Source organism: Amia ocellicauda, chromosome 1 (assembly GCF_036373705.1).
Source record: "Amia ocellicauda isolate fAmiCal2 chromosome 1, fAmiCal2.hap1, whole genome shotgun sequence".
Lineage (NCBI taxonomy): Eukaryota > Metazoa > Chordata > Actinopteri > Amiiformes > Amiidae > Amia > Amia ocellicauda.
The window spans coordinates 34,092,317-34,111,299 of record NC_089850.1 but is presented as its reverse complement, the minus strand read 5'-3'; the positions used below and the strand labels follow the sequence as shown (position 1 = coordinate 34,111,299).

The 18,983-nt window shown below is 44.3% G+C and overlaps 1 protein-coding gene and 1 long non-coding RNA gene across 3 annotated transcripts; both read right to left on the bottom strand.

Annotated features, from left to right (window-relative positions):
- Positions 1-1,471: 1,471 nt before the first annotated feature.
- Positions 1,472-13,182, bottom strand: cmtr1 (cap methyltransferase 1). 2 transcript variants are annotated; one of them, XM_066702873.1, is made up of 24 exons: positions 12,741-13,182; positions 11,738-11,857; positions 11,324-11,478; positions 11,013-11,171; positions 10,640-10,732; positions 10,275-10,346; positions 9,918-10,012; positions 9,507-9,579; positions 8,988-9,186; positions 8,593-8,711; positions 8,288-8,384; positions 7,990-8,122; positions 7,633-7,812; positions 6,042-6,098; positions 5,740-5,797; positions 5,269-5,337; positions 4,910-5,041; positions 4,555-4,680; positions 4,225-4,316; positions 4,011-4,079; positions 3,818-3,865; positions 3,465-3,577; positions 3,098-3,206; positions 1,472-2,657 (listed from the first exon to the last, which is right to left on the bottom strand). In XM_066702873.1, the coding sequence occupies exons 2-24, from the start codon at positions 11,847-11,849 to the stop codon at positions 2,522-2,524; spliced, it is 2,496 nt and encodes an 831-aa protein (XP_066558970.1). In that variant the 5' UTR covers positions 11,850-11,857; positions 12,741-13,182; the 3' UTR covers positions 1,472-2,521. The 2 variants fall into 2 exon arrangements, with proteins under 2 accessions (XP_066558970.1, XP_066558976.1); XM_066702879.1 differs by having other exon boundaries at positions 8,988-9,183.
- A 2,288-nt stretch (positions 13,183-15,470) lies between these two features.
- LOC136748816 (uncharacterized) lies at positions 15,471-18,187 on the bottom strand. Its single transcript, XR_010816623.1, has 4 exons — positions 18,102-18,187; positions 17,100-17,307; positions 16,498-16,618; positions 15,471-15,925 (listed from the first exon to the last, which is right to left on the bottom strand). It is a non-coding gene; the product is annotated as an uncharacterized LOC136748816 (long non-coding RNA).
- Between the last annotated feature and the right edge of the window lie 796 nt (positions 18,188-18,983).

Sequence of the window (18,983 nt, the reverse complement as noted above, 5' to 3'; positions counted from 1 at the left end):
TGACTCGATACCCCCATCTCTGACTACTGCTATTTCTATTGATAATAATTAAAATAATACATGCAAAATTTGCATCTCCAAAAGCTTTCTTCAGCTGACATCCTCGCATCCCATATGACGCAGCTTTGTGCAGGCAGTGCAGATAGCAGCAGGGCTGAGGCAACTCTCTAGTCAGGTCTCTGAGGAAGTCCATTTTGTACACAGAGAACCAGTGGAGGCAGCAGTAGGGTGAGGTTATGCCTGGTGCCTGTGCCACCAGATAGACATCCGTGTCTCTGTATCTCACGGCCGGGATGACATTAATCCACAACTCATTCGAGAGGTTTGTCACCTTGAACATGCAGGGGGAAGCAGGGTTGAACTTGGCCTCGGTCTTGTACTTGTGGATTCAAGCCATCCCCAGCATGATTCTCAGCCATGCAAAGACCTTGCCTGGCTCCAGCAAGAGTCTATCGGGGACAGGAGGTTGCTGTCTGTACTGTCAGAATGCAGGTTGGGCTCTGACCGTCTGTGAGACCGTGACTATCACCTTCATATCCTTGCCATAGTGATAGCGGGGAGGCACCCATGACACGAGCTGTGTCTGGTATGAATAGCCAGGAGGGGCATTTAGGATCACCAGAATGTCATATACAGGCGCTGACTGGCCACTGCCACTTCTCCATCATGCTGCCCACCCTCAGGCAGTCCTCTCTCAGCACGGCAGCAGAATGCTAATTGAGACCACGGGATGTCTGTAGGAGAGTGTCCACGAACCGCTTCGCAGACTTGCTCTACCTGTCGAGCGTCTCTGCTTGACCCCTCACAGACCTGGGTCTCATAAATGCTTTCCAGCAGTGACAGGAGCTCCTCAGAGGACTGCGGGTCAGGTTGTTCCCTGTCCTCCACATCTTTGTGCTGCATTTCTTCGCGCTCATCCTGTCCCTTGTCTTGAAGGCTTTCCTTCTTCCTTAATCCTTCCTGCAGCAGGAGAATAAAGGCCCCAGCAGAATGCTCCAGAAGACCAAATAGACCCACATCATCTGAACACTGAGCTTGGCCTCCAGGATGTGGCAATCAATCTCGTGCTGTAGCAGCTGCATCTGTTCCTCCAAGAACAGCTCTCTCTGCATCTCCTGGGCCAGGAAGTCCTCATAGAGCTGCTGCTCCCCCATCACCTGCAGGCAAGGGCCCAGGCTCCCAGTCAGCAGGAAAACATTCAACAGGGTGGCTACCATCTCTTCCTTTGTTTTTGTTTTTTTCAGAATTGAATACATTCAATTTGTAGTGAATGTACAGTGAATGAATTGTACGTTGCCGTGGTTAAGGGTGTCTGTTAAATTACCTAATAATACAAGTACTTTATTTATCCAAAACACTAGTCAGGTTCTTAAAAGCTAAACACATTGCAATTTCAAGATGGATGGAAAACTAACAGAAACGGTATCTTGTTGGCTAGAGAAAATATAAGAAATGAGATACTTGTCCGGGGTTTAAGAACACAAAATTATTTTATTCTTAATATTTTGTCAGCTTCTTTGAAACAAAAAACATTTTTTATTTTTCCTTCAACTGGCTGACATCAGTATGAACACATCCTGCAACACAAACAAAACCAGAGTAGGCCAGGCAGAGGGAAGTGCGAGCTGGCAGCGCGTGAGGAGCCTGCCGCTGTGAAGTGCAGCACGGCATCCCTGCGCTGCCCTGCAGGAACAGAGCTGTGTGACACACCAGGAGACGAGGCTCGCCATGAAAAAGCATTTGAATAAAAGACAAAATAACAAAATGGTTTACAGGCTGTGGGTTCGGCAGGCTGGGCTGCCGCTGAGTGGGAGGGGAGGAGAAAGAACCGGAGGAACAGTACAGCTCCATCAAACACTCAGGACAGGACACTGAGCCACAGCTGCCAGGTCCTCTAGCTACCCCACAGAAATACGGTTCAGCAGAGTGTCCCCCAACACTGGCAGGCAAGGTGCAGCACTGAGAGCAGGACTGACCACTCTCTTAGAGACTCGTGTGAACGCTGCTGTCAACACTGCGCCTCTGCATATTTATGAACAATTCAAAACTAGACAGTGGATATGAAATCAAGCAAGAAAAACATAAATGATATCTAATGAAGAAGCAGGGTAGCGATAAGACCATTTCCTCCAAGCCCAAGCAGTTCAGACTGTGAGCCGTCTGTATGACCAAGCCTCAATACTGGGATCACCAGTGTCCCAGGGTATCCCACAGCTTCCAGTAAAGCTGCTCTGCTGGGCCCAGTCCCACAGCCAGTGTTGGGTTCCAGTTCCTAAGAAAGCAGTGTGGGGGAGGCAAGACTCCCACAGAGCAGCAGACACAGCCACTTCAGGCATTAGAGACTGGGGAGGTCAGCTGTGTCTCAGGGTAAGGAGCTGGAGTATAGAGTATAGGGTCTGTTTGGAGAATTAGATCAGAGGGTGTGGGGCTGTTAGTCTCGAGGTGGGGCAGCCCATATCCCTCTCAGGGCTGGGGATGGGGGGGGGGGGTGTCTCAGGTCTGGGGTTTTGGGGGAATTTTCTCAAGGCTGGTAGTGCTGATGGATGTATGACAGCACATCCTCCTTGGACAGCTTCTCAGGGTCAACTCTACTCTGGGAGTCATGAACTCTGACCCCATCCTCCCATGCCCAGAACAGACGCTCAAAGTGACAGACGCTGCAGGTAGAGGGAGAAAGAGTGAGAGAAAGACAGAGGGGAGGAGAGAAGGGGAGATCATGGATTAGTCTAGCGCCCTTCTTCCTTCAAGTAGTCAGGTCACTCTCCTGTCCCATTGTGATACTCCTGTTTGCAGCAATAACATGTAGTCAGACACTGCACCCCTGTTTACATGCCACAAATTATACATAAAAAAATCTAAAAATAAAAACTGTGTGGGTGTTATACTTGTGGTTTGAAGCAGAGTCCAAGTTTATGTCTGAACATGTATGACAATGTATAGCAATTAGACACAAACAAAAAAAGTTTGTATGAGTGTGATGTCAACCCTGGAAAGTGAACATAAACAACAGTAGAGGAGATGTAGGTGTAGAGTGCATTGTACAACTGTTCAGACTGTCATCTTCAAATCCCCCACCTCATGAGAACTGGACACTCACTGAAAAGGGGCTACTGCGTTGCCCGGGAGGGCGTAGGTTGACTCTTTCGTCAGCTTGTTGTAGAAGAACTTTTTCTTGGAATTCTTGCTGTATGCCATTGTCCAGGGCTCTGCAATGAGAAAGTCAGAGATTACAGAGGGAAAGAGACAGATAGGATGTAGGGAAGCAGACAGAACGATGAGTCATAAAGAAATAGCTGGAGGGAGAGAAGAATCAGAAACAGAGAGAGAGACAGGTTGGGAAAAGCAGCCTCTCTGTTCCTGCCCTGCTCCCTGCATTGACTATGGCAGTGACTGTGTGTGTCAGTGTGAGTGTGAATTCACTGTGGGTATCAGTAGGAGTGGCAGTGTCCTTGTAGCTCTCTCACCGTTGACAGTCTTGATGATGTACAGGCCAGTGGGCAGAAAATGCCTGTCGTCTCTGCCAGTATAGGACAGGCGGGGGAACCCTCCAGAACTCTTCGTCACCTTCATCTCCAGCCTATAGACAATGAACACTCAATATTCACTCCATCTCCAGCCAGGAAACAGCACAGACAGTAACTATCTATGATCTCTAGACTTACACTGTCTCCTGCATGGGGGGAACCATGAAAATGTTAAGAGAACACTAACTGGGAATCAACTGGCTATGCTGGTTGACAAACACTGACCAGTTCACTCCTCTCCACTCCATCCACCACCCCGCCCCCCCACAAACACCATTCCCACTCTCTCTCACCTGACAAATATTTTCTCCATCTCCTCCAGTCTGTACACCTCCTTTACTCTGAGGAAAGAGAGTAAAAAAAAAAATCAGTACACGGCACACACCTGCAGAGTGACAGAGACCCCTTTACTGCGTTACAGATTATCAGAACCCAGTCTTCAATATCTGATCGTCTGTGCTGTGCAGTACAGTTGAGCTGCCTCACCGGATTGGGTTCATGTCTGGCCGGCTGGGCTTGGACACGGCTCTCACAAGCTTCTCCGCCATCTGGATCCTGGGAAGGAAACACGAGAGCGCAGTCACATGAAGGCACTGTGGCTCAAAGCGTCGGCCCAGCAAGACCATGACCACACAGATCAGAAGTAATCTGAAGGGACGTGCAGGAACCTGCGTTTAGTGACACCGGGGTTAGCGCTCACCGCTGATTGAAGTGCTGGTCACGGACGTCTGTCCCGTTTAGTACCAGTGCGTCCAGGACATGGATTGCGTTGATCCTGCGCTGCGCCTTGCCCTGCCGACACACAAACACACACATTATTACTCGAGAAGACTCGCACGCGCAGACGGGCACTGTTGTTCACCTCATCAACGCTGTTCTGAAAGTGAAGATATACAGAGCACCATTTAACTGTCCTGCCTACCCCCCTGTTTATCTGCTAAATAAACAAACACCCCACTCAGCTGTGCTGTCACCCCCACTCTTCCACAGCACAGCGGCCTATCAGAGTGCAAGCACGGCTGCTGCCCACCTCCCCCTTCAGCTCCTGCACAATCTCCACACTCAGCAGCGTCTCTCTCGGCAGCTCTGTCTTGAAATTCTCCAGCTTCTTCCAGCGCAGCGGTGGCTTCCCGTCCCACGTGTAGATCTGGGACTTCTGTTGGACAGAACGAAATACACAGAAGGATGGATAGATTCATAAGACAGAAGGAGACAGTTGGCCATATGCATCACATGCATCAGTGTCTTGAACCTAACTTACTTCATCACTCTTACACTGCGTGATGCAGCCCAGTGAACTGTGAAATTTCTTTGAAATTATTTTCATTTGTATTTTAGCTGTATTTAAACATAAACTGAGCATTCACCCATCCCTACCCACTCACCCCCAGGCCGAGCAGGAACAGCTGCTCTCCCCCTCCCACGATACAGCGGTAGTCCAGGACATGGTGCACCTTGTCTAGCGTGCTTGTGCTCAGTGGGGTGGGCTTGTAGTTGAAAGTCTCAATGTCAGAGCCCTGAGAGACAGATCGAGATGATAGCTCAGTGCAGTGCCACAGGGTTTCGATTAAACTGTTTCAAATGCATAAACATCTCATTGTAACTCAGAAATGCATTCATAGGATCTATATTTCACATGACATGGTCACATACAAATATCCTAAAATTATATTAGTAAAAAATAACTAAACACCAGCTAAAAGGCAGACAGACATACAGAGTAGATAGACATTTCCCTCCTGACCTTAATGAGCTCATAGAACTTGGTCTTGGGGTCAGAGGAGGAGGGGGTCACTCTGGCCTGGTCAGGGATCTGGAGAGAGAGTGACTTTTTAATCTCTTTATTGAAACAAAAAGCAAGGCAAAAAAATGGTTCAGTACAAAGCAACAAAAACAACAGCAGCAAGCAGCAAAGGAACAAATGCTATTGCACAGCAGGGTAAACAGGCTGGACACACCAGGTTTATGGACACTGCAGGCTCTTGTATAGATTGTACTGATGAGGTAGAAGGGTATCATCAACCCAGTTCACCTCTCTGCTCAACCCTAATTCAACCATCTCTGCAGACAGTTAGTCATTGACCAATCAAGGCTGGACTCCCCCCGATTTTATTTAACCAGCACCTGATGGTTTATATACAACAGGCTGTAGCTTAAACATCTTGAGGAGGATAAGCTGCCAAGCACCCGGAGTCAGGCTCTGAGCTGCACTCACCCCCCACAGCTTCAGACACTCCTTACGAATGTCCGCCTGCCTCGCCTCCGAAAGCGTCCTGAAACACAGACAGATTCGTCAGATATTAGAGATGGATGAACACCACCGAGAGATGGGTCAGAAATTATAGACACAGAGACCAGATCAGACAGTTTGGATGGACAGAACCATGGACAGACATGCAGACAGGGTCAGAGGTCACTGATAAATCAGACACAGATGAAGGCACAAAGCAGGAGTGCAGACAAACGGACAGAGTGACAATCGGAAACAGAGATATGCCGACACACATGGTTACTCACGTTTCTCGAACAAAGGCATGGATCTTGGCCAGGGCTTTAATCTGCACAGCACAGTGACTGCAGGAAAGAGATGAGTGTCACTCTATTACTGATGCAGCTGCCGACATCTGGCAGAACACCTCACTGGTAGATGTTGCAGCCTGGGAGACTTGTTTGTGTCTTAAGCCTGATTTATGCTTCTGCGTCTGCGTCTCTGCGTACAAGCGCGGGCTTCGTACGCAGACGTTCGCATAGGTGTCTGCCAACATACTTGCACGTAACGTTGACACATGGATAGGGGCCAGCGTCGCATTAACACACCACAATCTACAGAAAACAAAATCCATTTTCTATGGTGCACCTAGGATTGTATGGATGTTAATTACATGTTACAGAAACTACACACACAAATTGCCATATTGCATCCTATATGTGCAGATCTATATTGTCTTGCTATAGTTGGCTAGAGCCTTAACACTATTTTATATTTATAAATATATTTGAATTAAATACATATATGGCACTTCAGCTGTAAACTCCTCCTTAAGATATAAATACTTACTTCTCTAACCATCAACCTGCATTTTATGCAGTTGGCTATACTGAATATTATATAGCCCACAATCTGATCTTTGTAATACAATTAGTAATTGTGAAAGATTTATAATCATGTTGATTGGTGAAACACGCGATTTTCTACATATCGCATATTCATTATCAGTATGTGTTGTATTAGATTTGCCTGTATTGCCTGTCCTAATCGGCTCAGCAAGTTTCTAACTCTCCTTTGGAATTCGATCTTGATCATGTTGCAAACCCAGGTCTCTGGATCAATGCCTTGATCAGTCACCGGTTTGATCATTAATGCAATTTTTTTGTATCAGTTGTAGGACTGGCGACAGGTTGACTGGTGCACACATTTCTTTTCCCCTTACATCATTTTGTGGATATAATACTCAGCTGTTAATTCCATCAACGGAAGGCGAAGCACATTTTACTTTTCGGACACAAAGCATGAATTAATTGGGCATTTTGTGGGACAAAATGTGAATTATGTTCAAGAAATGTGAATTATGTTCACAAAATGTTGAGGGACAAAATACTCATTATGTGCACAAAATTATGTATGACACAAATGGTGCCCCGTAGTACAGTCTGTTAGTACGACAGATGTGTTTCGTGGATGAGGAGATGCATTTGAAATTACTTTTGTCACCATATTGTTTTTCTGACCTGCTGCAGCGCCTACGCCTATGCATTGTACCTCAGTCGCCCCAGCACTGAGCGATTGGCCGTGACTTTCAAAATCTCCTGCTCAACCAATCAGCACTTGCTTGACACACAGCACTGCAGAGACGTGCGACACACTGTTGAGATTTCAGAGGAATGTTCGTCTGCTCCTTTGCAAGACTGTGCGGGCTACGCTTACGCAGAAACCTATGCATATCTATGCAGAACCATAAATCGGGCTTCAGTGTGTGCATGTGTGTGGCAGTGTTTCAGGGTGTGCCAGTGGGCTGATCGTTTGGAGCTGGCTATATGACAGTAAACAAGCCATGGCCCTGTCAGTATGGCTGATTGTGGGTCAGTCTGGGTAAGGCTCAGTGCTGACCTCTCATTGGAGCGGACCATGTGCTGGTAGAAGTCGCTGTCGCCTTTCATAATCTCCAGAGGGACAACCTCGTTGACGTCAGAGTTGGAGTTTCTCAGCTGGTTCAGTTTAAGGTTCACAGAAAACAGGTACTCCCTCACTGGGTCAGATCCGGGCTTCAGGCCGCGACACACCAAGTACCTGACAGACAGACAGACAGACAGGGAGGGAGTGAGGGAAAAGAAAGAGAGATATGCCATGTACACATACAGATTGCTTTCCATAGGTTTTTAGGAGTCACAGAGAGAGTAGCAAATGATGGACAGATACAGGGAGACACATCACACACACACAGTCCCACAAAAGAAACAGACTTACCTCTCAGAGTTGGCGGGGCGGCTGGTGACGGGCTTGAAGAGGGAGACTCTGTCGAAGCAGAGGTACAGCAGGTACACCAGCCCCACACTGAACGGGGTGAACAGGTCAAACGTTTTACACATGAAGTGACCCCCTGGAGAGAGAGAGTACAGGGAGTGCATCAGCTGTGGACATGAAGAAAGAGAGCTAGCTACAGCAGTTGAGCAAAACTTCTACAGAGGCACAGCAGTGTGAGAGAGAGAGATATATCAAGAACATTAAGAGGTGGAGGAGTAAGAGGGTGAGAAGAATAAAGTACCTGTCCTCAGCGTTGATAGTCCAGTCAGGAACTGGCAGAGCAGCAGCTGTTTGCTCAGAATCTCCTGGATATTCTCCTGCCCCTCCACCGAGAAGCCCTTCAGAGGAGACAGCCAATCAGAACACAGTACAGCACACTATCACCCAATCAGAGAACACAGCCAGGGGATGCATAGAGATAAAGGATCCAGAGACGGACAGACAAAAAAATCAGTCATGACATACAGAGATGAACAGAACACAGGATCCCCCCACCCCCGTCCCAACATGAGGATAGAAACCAAAGACAGAGCGCACACCCCTCACCCCATCGGCCATGAGGAAGTGCAGCCCACGGCGCTCTGTACTCTCCATCACAAAGTTCCGGAACGCACTGATATTCTCTGGACGAGTGATGTCACCGTCTCCATCCACTCCTCCCTCCCCTGAGAGAGGAAGAGAAAAAAAACACCAGTTAACTCTTGTCATGAGAGAGAGAAACAGAGAGAGATTGAGACGGAGAGGAAATGGTTGAAGACAAGATGATCGAGAGATATTAAGTTCAATCAGCACTGTAAAATGGCTTTTGCATTTCCAATGTCAATTAAATGGGAAGGCCTGGTCAATTAAAAATGAAAAGACTCCATGGGTATGTAATTTAGGACATGACAAGAATTCACCGCAGTACGCTCAAACATCTCACGGACTCACCCCTGACTCACCGTAGTAAGGCTCGAACAGCTCGCTGGGCGCAGCAAAGAAGTCTTCGAGACGGAAGTCATTGGCGCCGCGCAGCGTCATGCCGAAGCCCTTGGCATGCCAGCGCCGCCGCCACAGCACATACTCAGAAAACCCCCCCGGCCCTGCACACACATCCCCAAAATAAAGCAGCTCCCCGTCTCGGTCCCGGGTCAGAGGCTTCTGGAGGAGGGGGTTGGATGCGGAGAGTGTAAGAATTAGTGACTAATGTAACTAGTATCTAATAAATAGTAACTATTTTTTGTTACGTACAGAGTAAGAAAAGAAGAGAGTGAGGAGGGAGAGAGAAAGAAGGGGAGAGAGAAGTATTGGAATATAGGGGATATAGCTTAGAGAGGGTGAGAGCAAGTGAAGATTATAGAGAAAGGTTGGGGGAGACAGTCTCTATCGTCACAGGGACAGAAACACAGACAGAATGCATTAGAACAAATTGACAGAGGCAGACAGACAGACAGACCCCTCTCCGTGGCAGGCAGCCTTACCCCCTCGGCGTCACGAGGGTTGGTGAACATGTTGTCGAAGACGTGGTCGATGTTGGCCATCTTCATTGCGGCTCTGAGGAAGAGGAGGTTGGAGTTAGAGCCACACAAGGAACAGACTGCAGGCCAGTCACAGGGTGTTCATCAGCTCTACAAAACCACAACTACAACATACAGGGATGGATGTAAGAGTCTTGTTGCACAAAACAAGTCCAATACTGACCAATGTAAGTAATAAAAACAGCATTGTCCAAAACACCTAAACACTTTAAGGGACAATTAGGGGAAATGAGAACCTAGTGGAAAACACCTGAGGCCACTGTCCCGGGCCAGTGTTTGAAGGTGCAGGTGAGTGTGTTTATAGGCGATGACACTGAGTGTGTGTGCAGCTATGGGCGAGTGTCAGGGAGTTACCGGTTTAGGAAGAAGGCTCCCCTGATGGTCTCGTAGGGGTTGGACCGAGTCCGAGCACGACGCATCTCCTCCCCCTCCAGGTCATCAAACACACTCTGGACAGAGACACGCCATCACACATTGTATACACTCCATTACACAAACTGTACACATGCTGTCAAACATGTTATACACTGCGCAGCCAATGGCACATATTAACCACACACTGTATATAGGCTATATATAAACTACGCACTGCAATCCCATACTGGATTTTCACATGAGTAAGATAATTACATTGAAATACTATAATTATGGCTGCTACTACAAATTATTATAATAAAAACAACAACTACATGCAAAAAGATAATGCCCAACCTTGCATTTCAAGACACTGTGTAAAAGTTCTTCACTGCAAAACTCTGTCTCGTCTTCTATCCGCAGCTTTCTCTGACAAGAGGGAAAATACTCAATCTCAGCGAGGGAGAAACACTCAGGACTGCTGAACATATGGTCAGTGTAGCCCAGCCACTCCACATGGGCAGAGAGAGTCAGGGCATCAGAAGTGGGAGCATCTCTAAAATCAGGAATATGACAGAATTCCTAAATGGCACAACAATTAGCTCGCCAAAATGATTCCGAAGTGATACACACCAGTGGCTATATTCTTCCCAAAGTTGTATGTTCATCAGCAATTATTGAGACGATGTTTCAGAGCATCCTGCCTGTTTCAGAGCACATACCTCCCCCACGATCATCCATTCGGTCAGCTCCTCAGAGTCGGGGAACTCAGCGGAGCATTCTGGAAACCACTGCACATCCTCCACTGCGCTGGGCTGGGGGAGAGGACAAGAGAGAGGGTGAGAATATTTCATTTGCACTGTATCATCATAAGAAAGAATCTTTTTGAGAGTTTTCCAAAAAACATATATAATAGTCAGATTTTTTTTTCAAGAAAATGACATTCTTTTTGATATCCCAAAATGATTTAACATAGGATGTTCTGAAGAAATGCAGTTTACTCTGTGCTATCAGGGGGGCACTGTGATGTACTGCAGTGTACAGTGCTGTGACAGCTCTACTATACTGCAGTGTATGGTACCGTGAGCATTGTACCTCAGGCTCATCCCTCCAGTCGACATTGAGCTCTCCCTGAAAACCCTGCAATGTGAGGCCCAGACCCCGACGGCCGCGCTGTGTAGATGCCTCCACTATCTCCCGCCGGCCCTGGCCAAACTTCCCCAGGCCGTCCCCCGCACGGAAACCCATCTTCGCCTGCAGGGAGGAGAGAGAGACAAGGGGGGGAAAAACAGGTTAAAAAATAAAATACAAAATTGAATGATAATGACTTTATGAATACAGAGACAGACACAAACATGGACTCACAGAGACAGATGTACAAACAAAGACAGAAAAAGACAGTTTACCATGAGTTTTTGAGAGACACTGTTATAGATGGAGAAGTTGCTGGAGGAGCCCTCCAGCACTGGCGCTGGCTGCAGTGCATGCTGGGACATTGAAGATGCAGCAAAACCAGGTCTGATGTCCTCTGGATCACTAAGGGAGTCACTCTGACTGGAGTCTGCAACACACACTGCATACACTGCACTATTCCACACAAACTACAATATTACACTGCAAGTCACAGACTAATAAATACTGCACTGAAACACTGCATTTTAACACACACAAAAACACAGCATTACAACATCGTGTCAGTGTACACCATCTCTCTCACCATCAGCCAACTGTGTAGCAGCCTGTAGTGGTAAGAGTGTCAGTAAGCAATGTGCCTCAGTGCCAGTATGTATCCATCTGTACTGAGTCTGGACGTGCCATACCTTGGCTGTCTGGCCTTGTCCCCGGAGGATCATCATCCGAGGTGGAGCTCAGCTCCTCACAACGCTTCCTCTTCTTCTTGTGTGGCTCTGCGTAATCAGCCCTCTTTTTCATGACTGTGACTGGAGAGCACATATAACGCTGATCAAAATACATACACACTCAGAGGCGCAACACACAACTGAGCAAGACACACAGCTCCACTCATACCACTCAGCACAACATCACAGGTATGGAATCAGGTCAGGTTTCATAGTCAATGACTGGGTTCTTCATGTACACTGGGGCAAGGCTCAAGGACCACAGTAGGTCTGCTCTTCAATTCACCCGAGCTCTTAATTATGTCACTGAACTCATTATTAACTTAACTGGAACATTTTAATACCTATAAGAAAACCAGGATTGTGGCCCTAGAGGTCTAGATTTGACGAGCACTGGTTCATATTAGCTCTAGGCTGTGGTTCAGAAACTCAGCCCTCAGGACCTCCCGAGTTCTGCTTTTTGATGCAACTGTTCCCTTAATGCGTCTATTAATAATGTTGTGTGATCTTAAAGCTGACAAAATGTTAAATGAACCAAAACATAACAGCGTTTAACTTGCATGTTTCCACAAGACTTAGGGCACAAAAACAAATATAAACAGGTTGTCCGCAGACCAATCAAACTTATACCGAGTCATCTATTGAAAGTATCCCTAGTTCATCATTGTGCACAGACAGCTTAGACACTTTTAATCCACTGCAGTTTTTAGCAGATGTGAACTGAAGGATGTGCACAAATGAAGCAGAATGCAGTCGTGTATGATTAATGTTACAGTAGTTCAAAATCTCGGTCGATTGTTAGTAACGTAGCATAACACAGACAGATTCAAATTCCCAGCGCCTGTCAGTGCATAGCAGCAGAAACACAGCGAGTCTGAATAGGAAACTCGCTGTACAGTGTGAATATATCTTCCATTCCAGAAAAGGGGGCACACAAAGCGATGGCAAGGGATTTAAACTATACCTGTGTGTGTGTATGTGTGTGGGGGTGAAATGTACTCTTGACTAGTGCAGCCGTCTCATTCCCGCCGCGCTGCCCCCCCGCACGCCGGCCCGACTCGGCCCGGTTCGGAACAGACGCCTGCAGGCAGTGCACGACCTACGGGCTTCCCTAGTCTTTCCCCGATTCGGTTCAGGGTGCCGTGGTTCTGACAGACCGGGGGCGGGTTAAGCCTCTCTCTTGTTACCGAGCTGGACCGGTATCGACTCTCCAGTTTTCACACTGTTGACAGCGCAGTCCCGGCCGCTCCCCTGCACATCTCTCCCGACTTCTCCCTAACAGAGATGGCCGTGCCTCGGTGCCATGTATGTCGCAGTATAGCTCCACTGCCTCCCCGGGACCGCCAGCTCTCTGTCTCTCTCACTTTCCCACTTTCCAGTTTCGATTTCCAGCGCTGAAGTCGCCGGGGTCCTTCCAGCTCGGCGGCTGTCATTAGTGACGTATCTGTATTGAGGTGCCTATACAAGTGCCTGACTGCGCCTGAACGTTGCGGGCCTAGATGGGGCGAATGCGTTTACATGTACGTCTGAACATATTCGTCCCATGATGTTTGGTATAGGCTTACTTTTATTTGTCTGTGTATGTTATCACTTCAGTAGCATCTGTATTTAATCAGATACAATATGAATTGGTTGACAATTGGTTAATATCACCCTCTACTGGATATGTTTTGTGAAACGCAAATCAGTACTATGTGCAGTGCTGTACTTGTGTCACAGGAGAGAAGTGCCTTTATTTTAGAGTTTTATGAAGTGTGGTTATCTGCAGTTTTCGTTGTGGAAATAATGTTGTTTGGCCCATTGCTGTATGGGTCAGATGTAACAAGAGAGTCAGATGTAACAAGAGAGTCCTGTTCTTTTTAATGATTATTTGACACTAGGGCTGTGCGATATGACGATATATATCGTATGACGATAGAAAAACGTCTCTCGTTTAATATTATGTTATATCGTGGAGTCGCAAATTGCAATCTTTACGGCAGTATTTTTCGTCATTAGGACGCTTTGCGTTCTTCCCGGTTCTTCCACACGTGTCGGATGCGGCAAGAAATGAGCATCAGAAACACAGACGGACACAGGAGAGAAGTGACACATTAACCAACACAACCAAGAGATACTTTAATGCGCAGGCGCACACGCTGCGCCCCGCTCTCGTCGTCGGGCTGAACTCGATCTGCAAGCACCCCCACCCCGCTAATTTAGACTGATATCATTTGTATAAAATTAATAAACATTTGTTTGCATTTTAATGAATTAGAAAGCAATGCAAACACATGCAGAAAGTATAATTTTCTTTTTATTAAGATGGTGAAGTGGTTCAACAGTTGTATTATTATTATTACTATTATTATAACTATATTGTATTAACAACGTGCTGTATTTGTAAGTAGAATCGAGACGCGACAGTCAGAAAGAAATGTCTGTCTAGTAGATGTTAATGCGTCACTATAAACCCGGCTGTAGTAAATCTACCTGAATCTGTACCATTTTACAGCGCATGTGTTGCGTGATTAGTATTACTTGTGTTATTGTTGTTATGTGACAGTAAATCATAATGTGTATATGTATGGCAAGCCAAATTATCATTTAGAGATATCTCTAAATCATTTAAAGATATCTGCAAATATTTCAAGATATCTTCAAATAATTCCAGATATCTTCAAATATTTCAAGATATCTCTAAATCATTTAAATATATCTTCAAATAATTTAGAGATATCTGCAAATCATTTAGAGATATCTTCAAATGACTTCCTGTATGTAGCCCAAGATTATCACTTCCTGTTAACTTGTTCATTCATTTCTATGTAACTGAATAAGGAAACAGGAAGTGATAATCTCAGCCAAAATACAGGAAGTCATTTGAAGATATCTTGAAATGATTTCCAGATATCTTTAAATGATTTAAACATAGCTTTAAAAAGCACCTTATTTAGATATCTCTAAACCGTTTGCAGATATCTCTAAATCATTTATAGATATCTTTAAATCTTTGAAGATATCTTTAAATGCATTTAGAGATATCTCTAAATGATAATTTGGCTTGCCATAGTATATGTATATATGTGCTCTGAGGAAGATAAGTCGAAACGCGTAAGCATTATGATGTTCACTTTTTCTCTAATACATCATTTTTGAGACATCGGTGAATATGGACTGTTTTTAGACGGGAGCTGCTGTACCATCCTAATATAATACGGATAATTGTTCTATATAAAATCCCTGGGATAAGGCACCCCGCATTTAAGATTTATTAAAACACCAGCTATTTTTAAACTTATGTATATATGTATATGTATATACAGTATACATATATATGTGTGTGTGTATATATATATATATATATATATATATATATATATATATATATATATATATATATCATAACAACATAACACACATAATAGTAATCACACAACACTTGCCCTGTAATGTGTTGCATTCTACTTATATTTACCATGACAGCCTGCATGTAGTATTTGTTAGTTTTGCTTATTGAAGGATTAACGAAATACTTGTAGTTTGAATGTATTTGGTCTTATTTTTTGACTTGATTGGATAAAAACAAGAAATAGCGAGATATATACCGTGTATCGCCCAAACTTCTAGAAATATCGAGATATTATTTTTAAGTCATATCGCCAGCCCTATTTGACACACTTGAATCTGCTTTGTAAATTAATGTACCTTACTCTATCTATTTTCTTCTGACCATAAGACAAGGAGAATCACTTGCATCAGGCCTATACAGTACAATAACAAAGGAAAGGAGGAGTTGCTGTAATCCAAAAATGTGTTTATTTATTGAACAAATTGAAATATAAACAAATAATTATTGAGAATGATGCATTTTAAAACCAGGGTGCATGGAATTGTATTTCCTATGCTAGAGTTATAGAAAGTTTAACAAGCAAAGATAAACATATTGATTTCAATCTAAGAAATTGTACCAGCTACAGCATGGAAGCTCTGGAGTGAAGATGGTTTGTAAGCCCCTGTCTGAATCACCAGAACAGAGGAGCACCAAGAGAAGCTGCATTTACACAGCCAGAGCTGGGAGAGCTGGGGTCTGCTGCGATTAACTGGATTCAAACTCCTCTTCCAGTTGACAGCTCTCATTAAATGCGAAGAAACACATTTTTGCCAGTCCTGTCACACAGAATAGAAAAAAGGTTGTTAAAGATTGGGGTTTCCCAAAGAGAAACCTATTATACATGACATTCATATGATTAATTCATTTCCTCTCGGAGATAATTAAACGTGACAGTGACCCCACTGGATCCTGCCATTTAGACTTTGAGCTTTATATTTTATAAAAAAGGTAACAGGATGTTCACTAGGACAGACTCATCAAGGCAGTTTAAAAGCCTGCCAATTGCAAACAGAGCTTATCAGATACAATCTTATTTTTGAGCGTTATTATATGGTTATTTCTTGTTTTTTGTATTTCCCCCCAAAACACTTTATCCACTGCCAGTTTGAAATGGCCCACCCCTGTATAACCTATTTTATGGGCCACATATAACATGTGCTTTAAACTGCTTTAAATTGCTCACCACATCTTAATCTATTCTGCTCCCTGTTAGCAGTGTGTTCAGGACCTCTGACCTGTGCTCTCCAAGTCAGGAAAGTTTAGGAACTGCCAGGGAGCATAAACCTGTACAATAAACAATGACAGGGAGCTTGTTGATCCCTTACAGATTTGCATGTTGCCGTCTCACCTGGTTTGTGCCCAATCATCGCCAGCTGATTCTGCGTTTCCTCTCAGGAGCCACATGGTCTCCAGGTGCTCAACGTCATTGCTGTCCACAAAACACTGGCCAACCCAGGATGTCACGGATTCTACAGAAGAACAATGACATTAAGATCTGCTGGAATCTGTGGTAAGGATTCACTTGGATTGAAAACTCAAGCAAAGAAACCTGTAACTGGCCTGAGGCCAATATTACAAGGATACTGCAGGCGTTTGTTTCACTCCCACTTCTTTATTTACAGCATTCCTTTTCTTAGTTTGTATTACCAGATTTTAATTGTAAAGAGCAAACTTTTTTAAATGTACACAAAGCTACTTTTCTCAGATAATGTATTTGCCAGTTCTGTAGTTTTGCTCAAATTTAAAATAGGTGTATCTCAAGACAGAACTTCTGGATTTAATGGAACAAGTAGAGTGTGATGCCTTGACCAGTCATTTCACCATCATCAGATGTCTGAATTGACAGGGTACTGGCTATGCTTCAGCAGCTCTGATTATGGCCATGAAGACAGACAGCCAAGACAGGGGGACATACTAGAGCTGCTAGCCCTGAATAAAAAAACTCCTCACCCACAAAGCTCCAATTGACCAGGAATCCAAACACAGTAGATTTGCCATTAATGTTCAGGAATCCAGACAGAGGAGACACCTTGACAACTGGTCCTTTCTATGTGGTCACAGCGGTCATGTAGGAGCCACGGAAGAAGCCAGCATTGTTCATACTCTCCACGGTCATGTTGGATCCGAGTTCATTCCTCTACTGCCCTCTTAAATTGCACTGTATTGAAACACAAACATAAACTGTTTTCAATTCAGTCTATTTCTAGTCTGAAGTGGATGCTAGCCATGTCACTTTAATTTGCTGTGTCCGTGATGAACCAGTGAATGTAGCCCTGCAGCAGCCTTAGTGTAGAGTATAGCTGAGAACAGGGATATTTCGATGAGAAAAATGTCCTCTGTTGTATTTCTACCTGTGTGCAGAAGTGTTCCCTACATTGAACTGTCATTCTATCTCCATGTTAACACATTGTCCACAGGGTCATCTGGTCCTGGTCTCTGTGCTTTTCATCTGCTTAATTTTAATTGAAAATTAATTCAGTTCAGATTAAGATCTGCTTTCCACACAGTCTGCTTAATTAAATGGATGCCCCTGTGATTCTGCTAACACACAAAGCATTAGAGACACACCACTATTATTTTATTTATAGATTTTTAGCTGGTTTAGTTGAATGGCTGCCAGCATGACTGTGCACAGTGCAAACAAAACCAAACAGCAGAAGAGTATGTAGTCAGTGTTTAATAGTCTTGATTAAACAATCAGACTAAATCTTCCTGTGAAAGGTTTTCCTTTCTTTTCTTTTTATTTTCCCCAAGTAAATAACTACCAAACTTTTGTTCCTAATGTCTGTCATGTCTTGGTTTTTAATTTGGCCATACAACACAACTTCTCTTGTAATTAAAAACACAGAACAGCAGAGTGCAACCTTTATCAGGGTAAGTGTGACTAAAGAATGAGAAAAAAAAGAATAAAGTAAAGTGACCTAAACAGCCCTACAGTGTTGACATGCTTACCTTTTGCTGTTTGCAATCAAATGTGGAGATCTGGTAGAGACAGATCAGAGAGAAAAGCACAGTGCCAGTCCTCATGTTGAATTGAGATTTCTTCTGGATTTAATCTGGACGTTTCTCCACTGTCTCTGTGTCACGGCTGCAATAGGTTACAGAATCAAGATGCAGTAGAATTTATACTGGCCTCAATGACAAGGGAAATAAGGAAATGAGTTACCACTTCCTTGTTCTGATTTTCTGCAAATCTAATTTACAAGACTTTGTTCAGCATTTATTATTTCTTCTCATATTTGATACCAGATAAAAACGAAAACCGGAGAAAACACAGTCTGCTCCCCCCCCCACGCTCTAAACAGAAAAAACAACGTAATACTATATACTAATTATGTTCTGGCCTGCAGAGTATTATCACTGAGAAAAATTGGCCCGAGGCCAAACCTAGTTGCTGAACCCTGTCCTAGGCCAATTGAAAGTAAAACAATAACAGTAATGATAAAACAGTTTGTCCATTGCAACATTTTGGCTGTATCTTATCAGATCAGCATCCTCTCATTTCATTAAACTACTTACATTTATTGGAGGTTCCACTGAGATTAGCAACGAAGCTGTTTTATTGGTATTACTAAAAGCTTTATGCGGCTCAAGAAAAAGCAGAAAACAAGTTGCACCATGAGAATTTTATCACAACTAGTAAATGTATTTAAACATAATTACATTACTAACTCTGCAACAGATTCTAGACACTATTGATAAACTTTGTCTCCTATCCAGATTATTTAGATTCATTCTAACGACTTCTGTGATACATCCTGACATTCTTTCAATAGTGATTGAGCAACTGTTTAAGCGACACCAATCTGTGAGTTGGTGCTGTAGCATTATGTT

Coding starts and splice junctions, on each gene's coding strand:
- cmtr1 (XM_066702873.1), bottom strand. CDS start 11,849: ATGAAAAAGAGGGCTGATTACGCAGAGCCACACAAGAAGAAGAGGAAG. Junction 9,187..9,506: donor ACCCTCGTGACGCCGAGGGG/GTAAGGCTGCCT, acceptor CCCCTCCTCCAG/AAGCCTCTGACCCGGGACCG. Junction 7,813..7,989: donor CGCCCCGCCAACTCTGAGAG/GTAAGTCTGTTT, acceptor TCTGTCTGTCAG/GTACTTGGTGTGTCGCGGCC.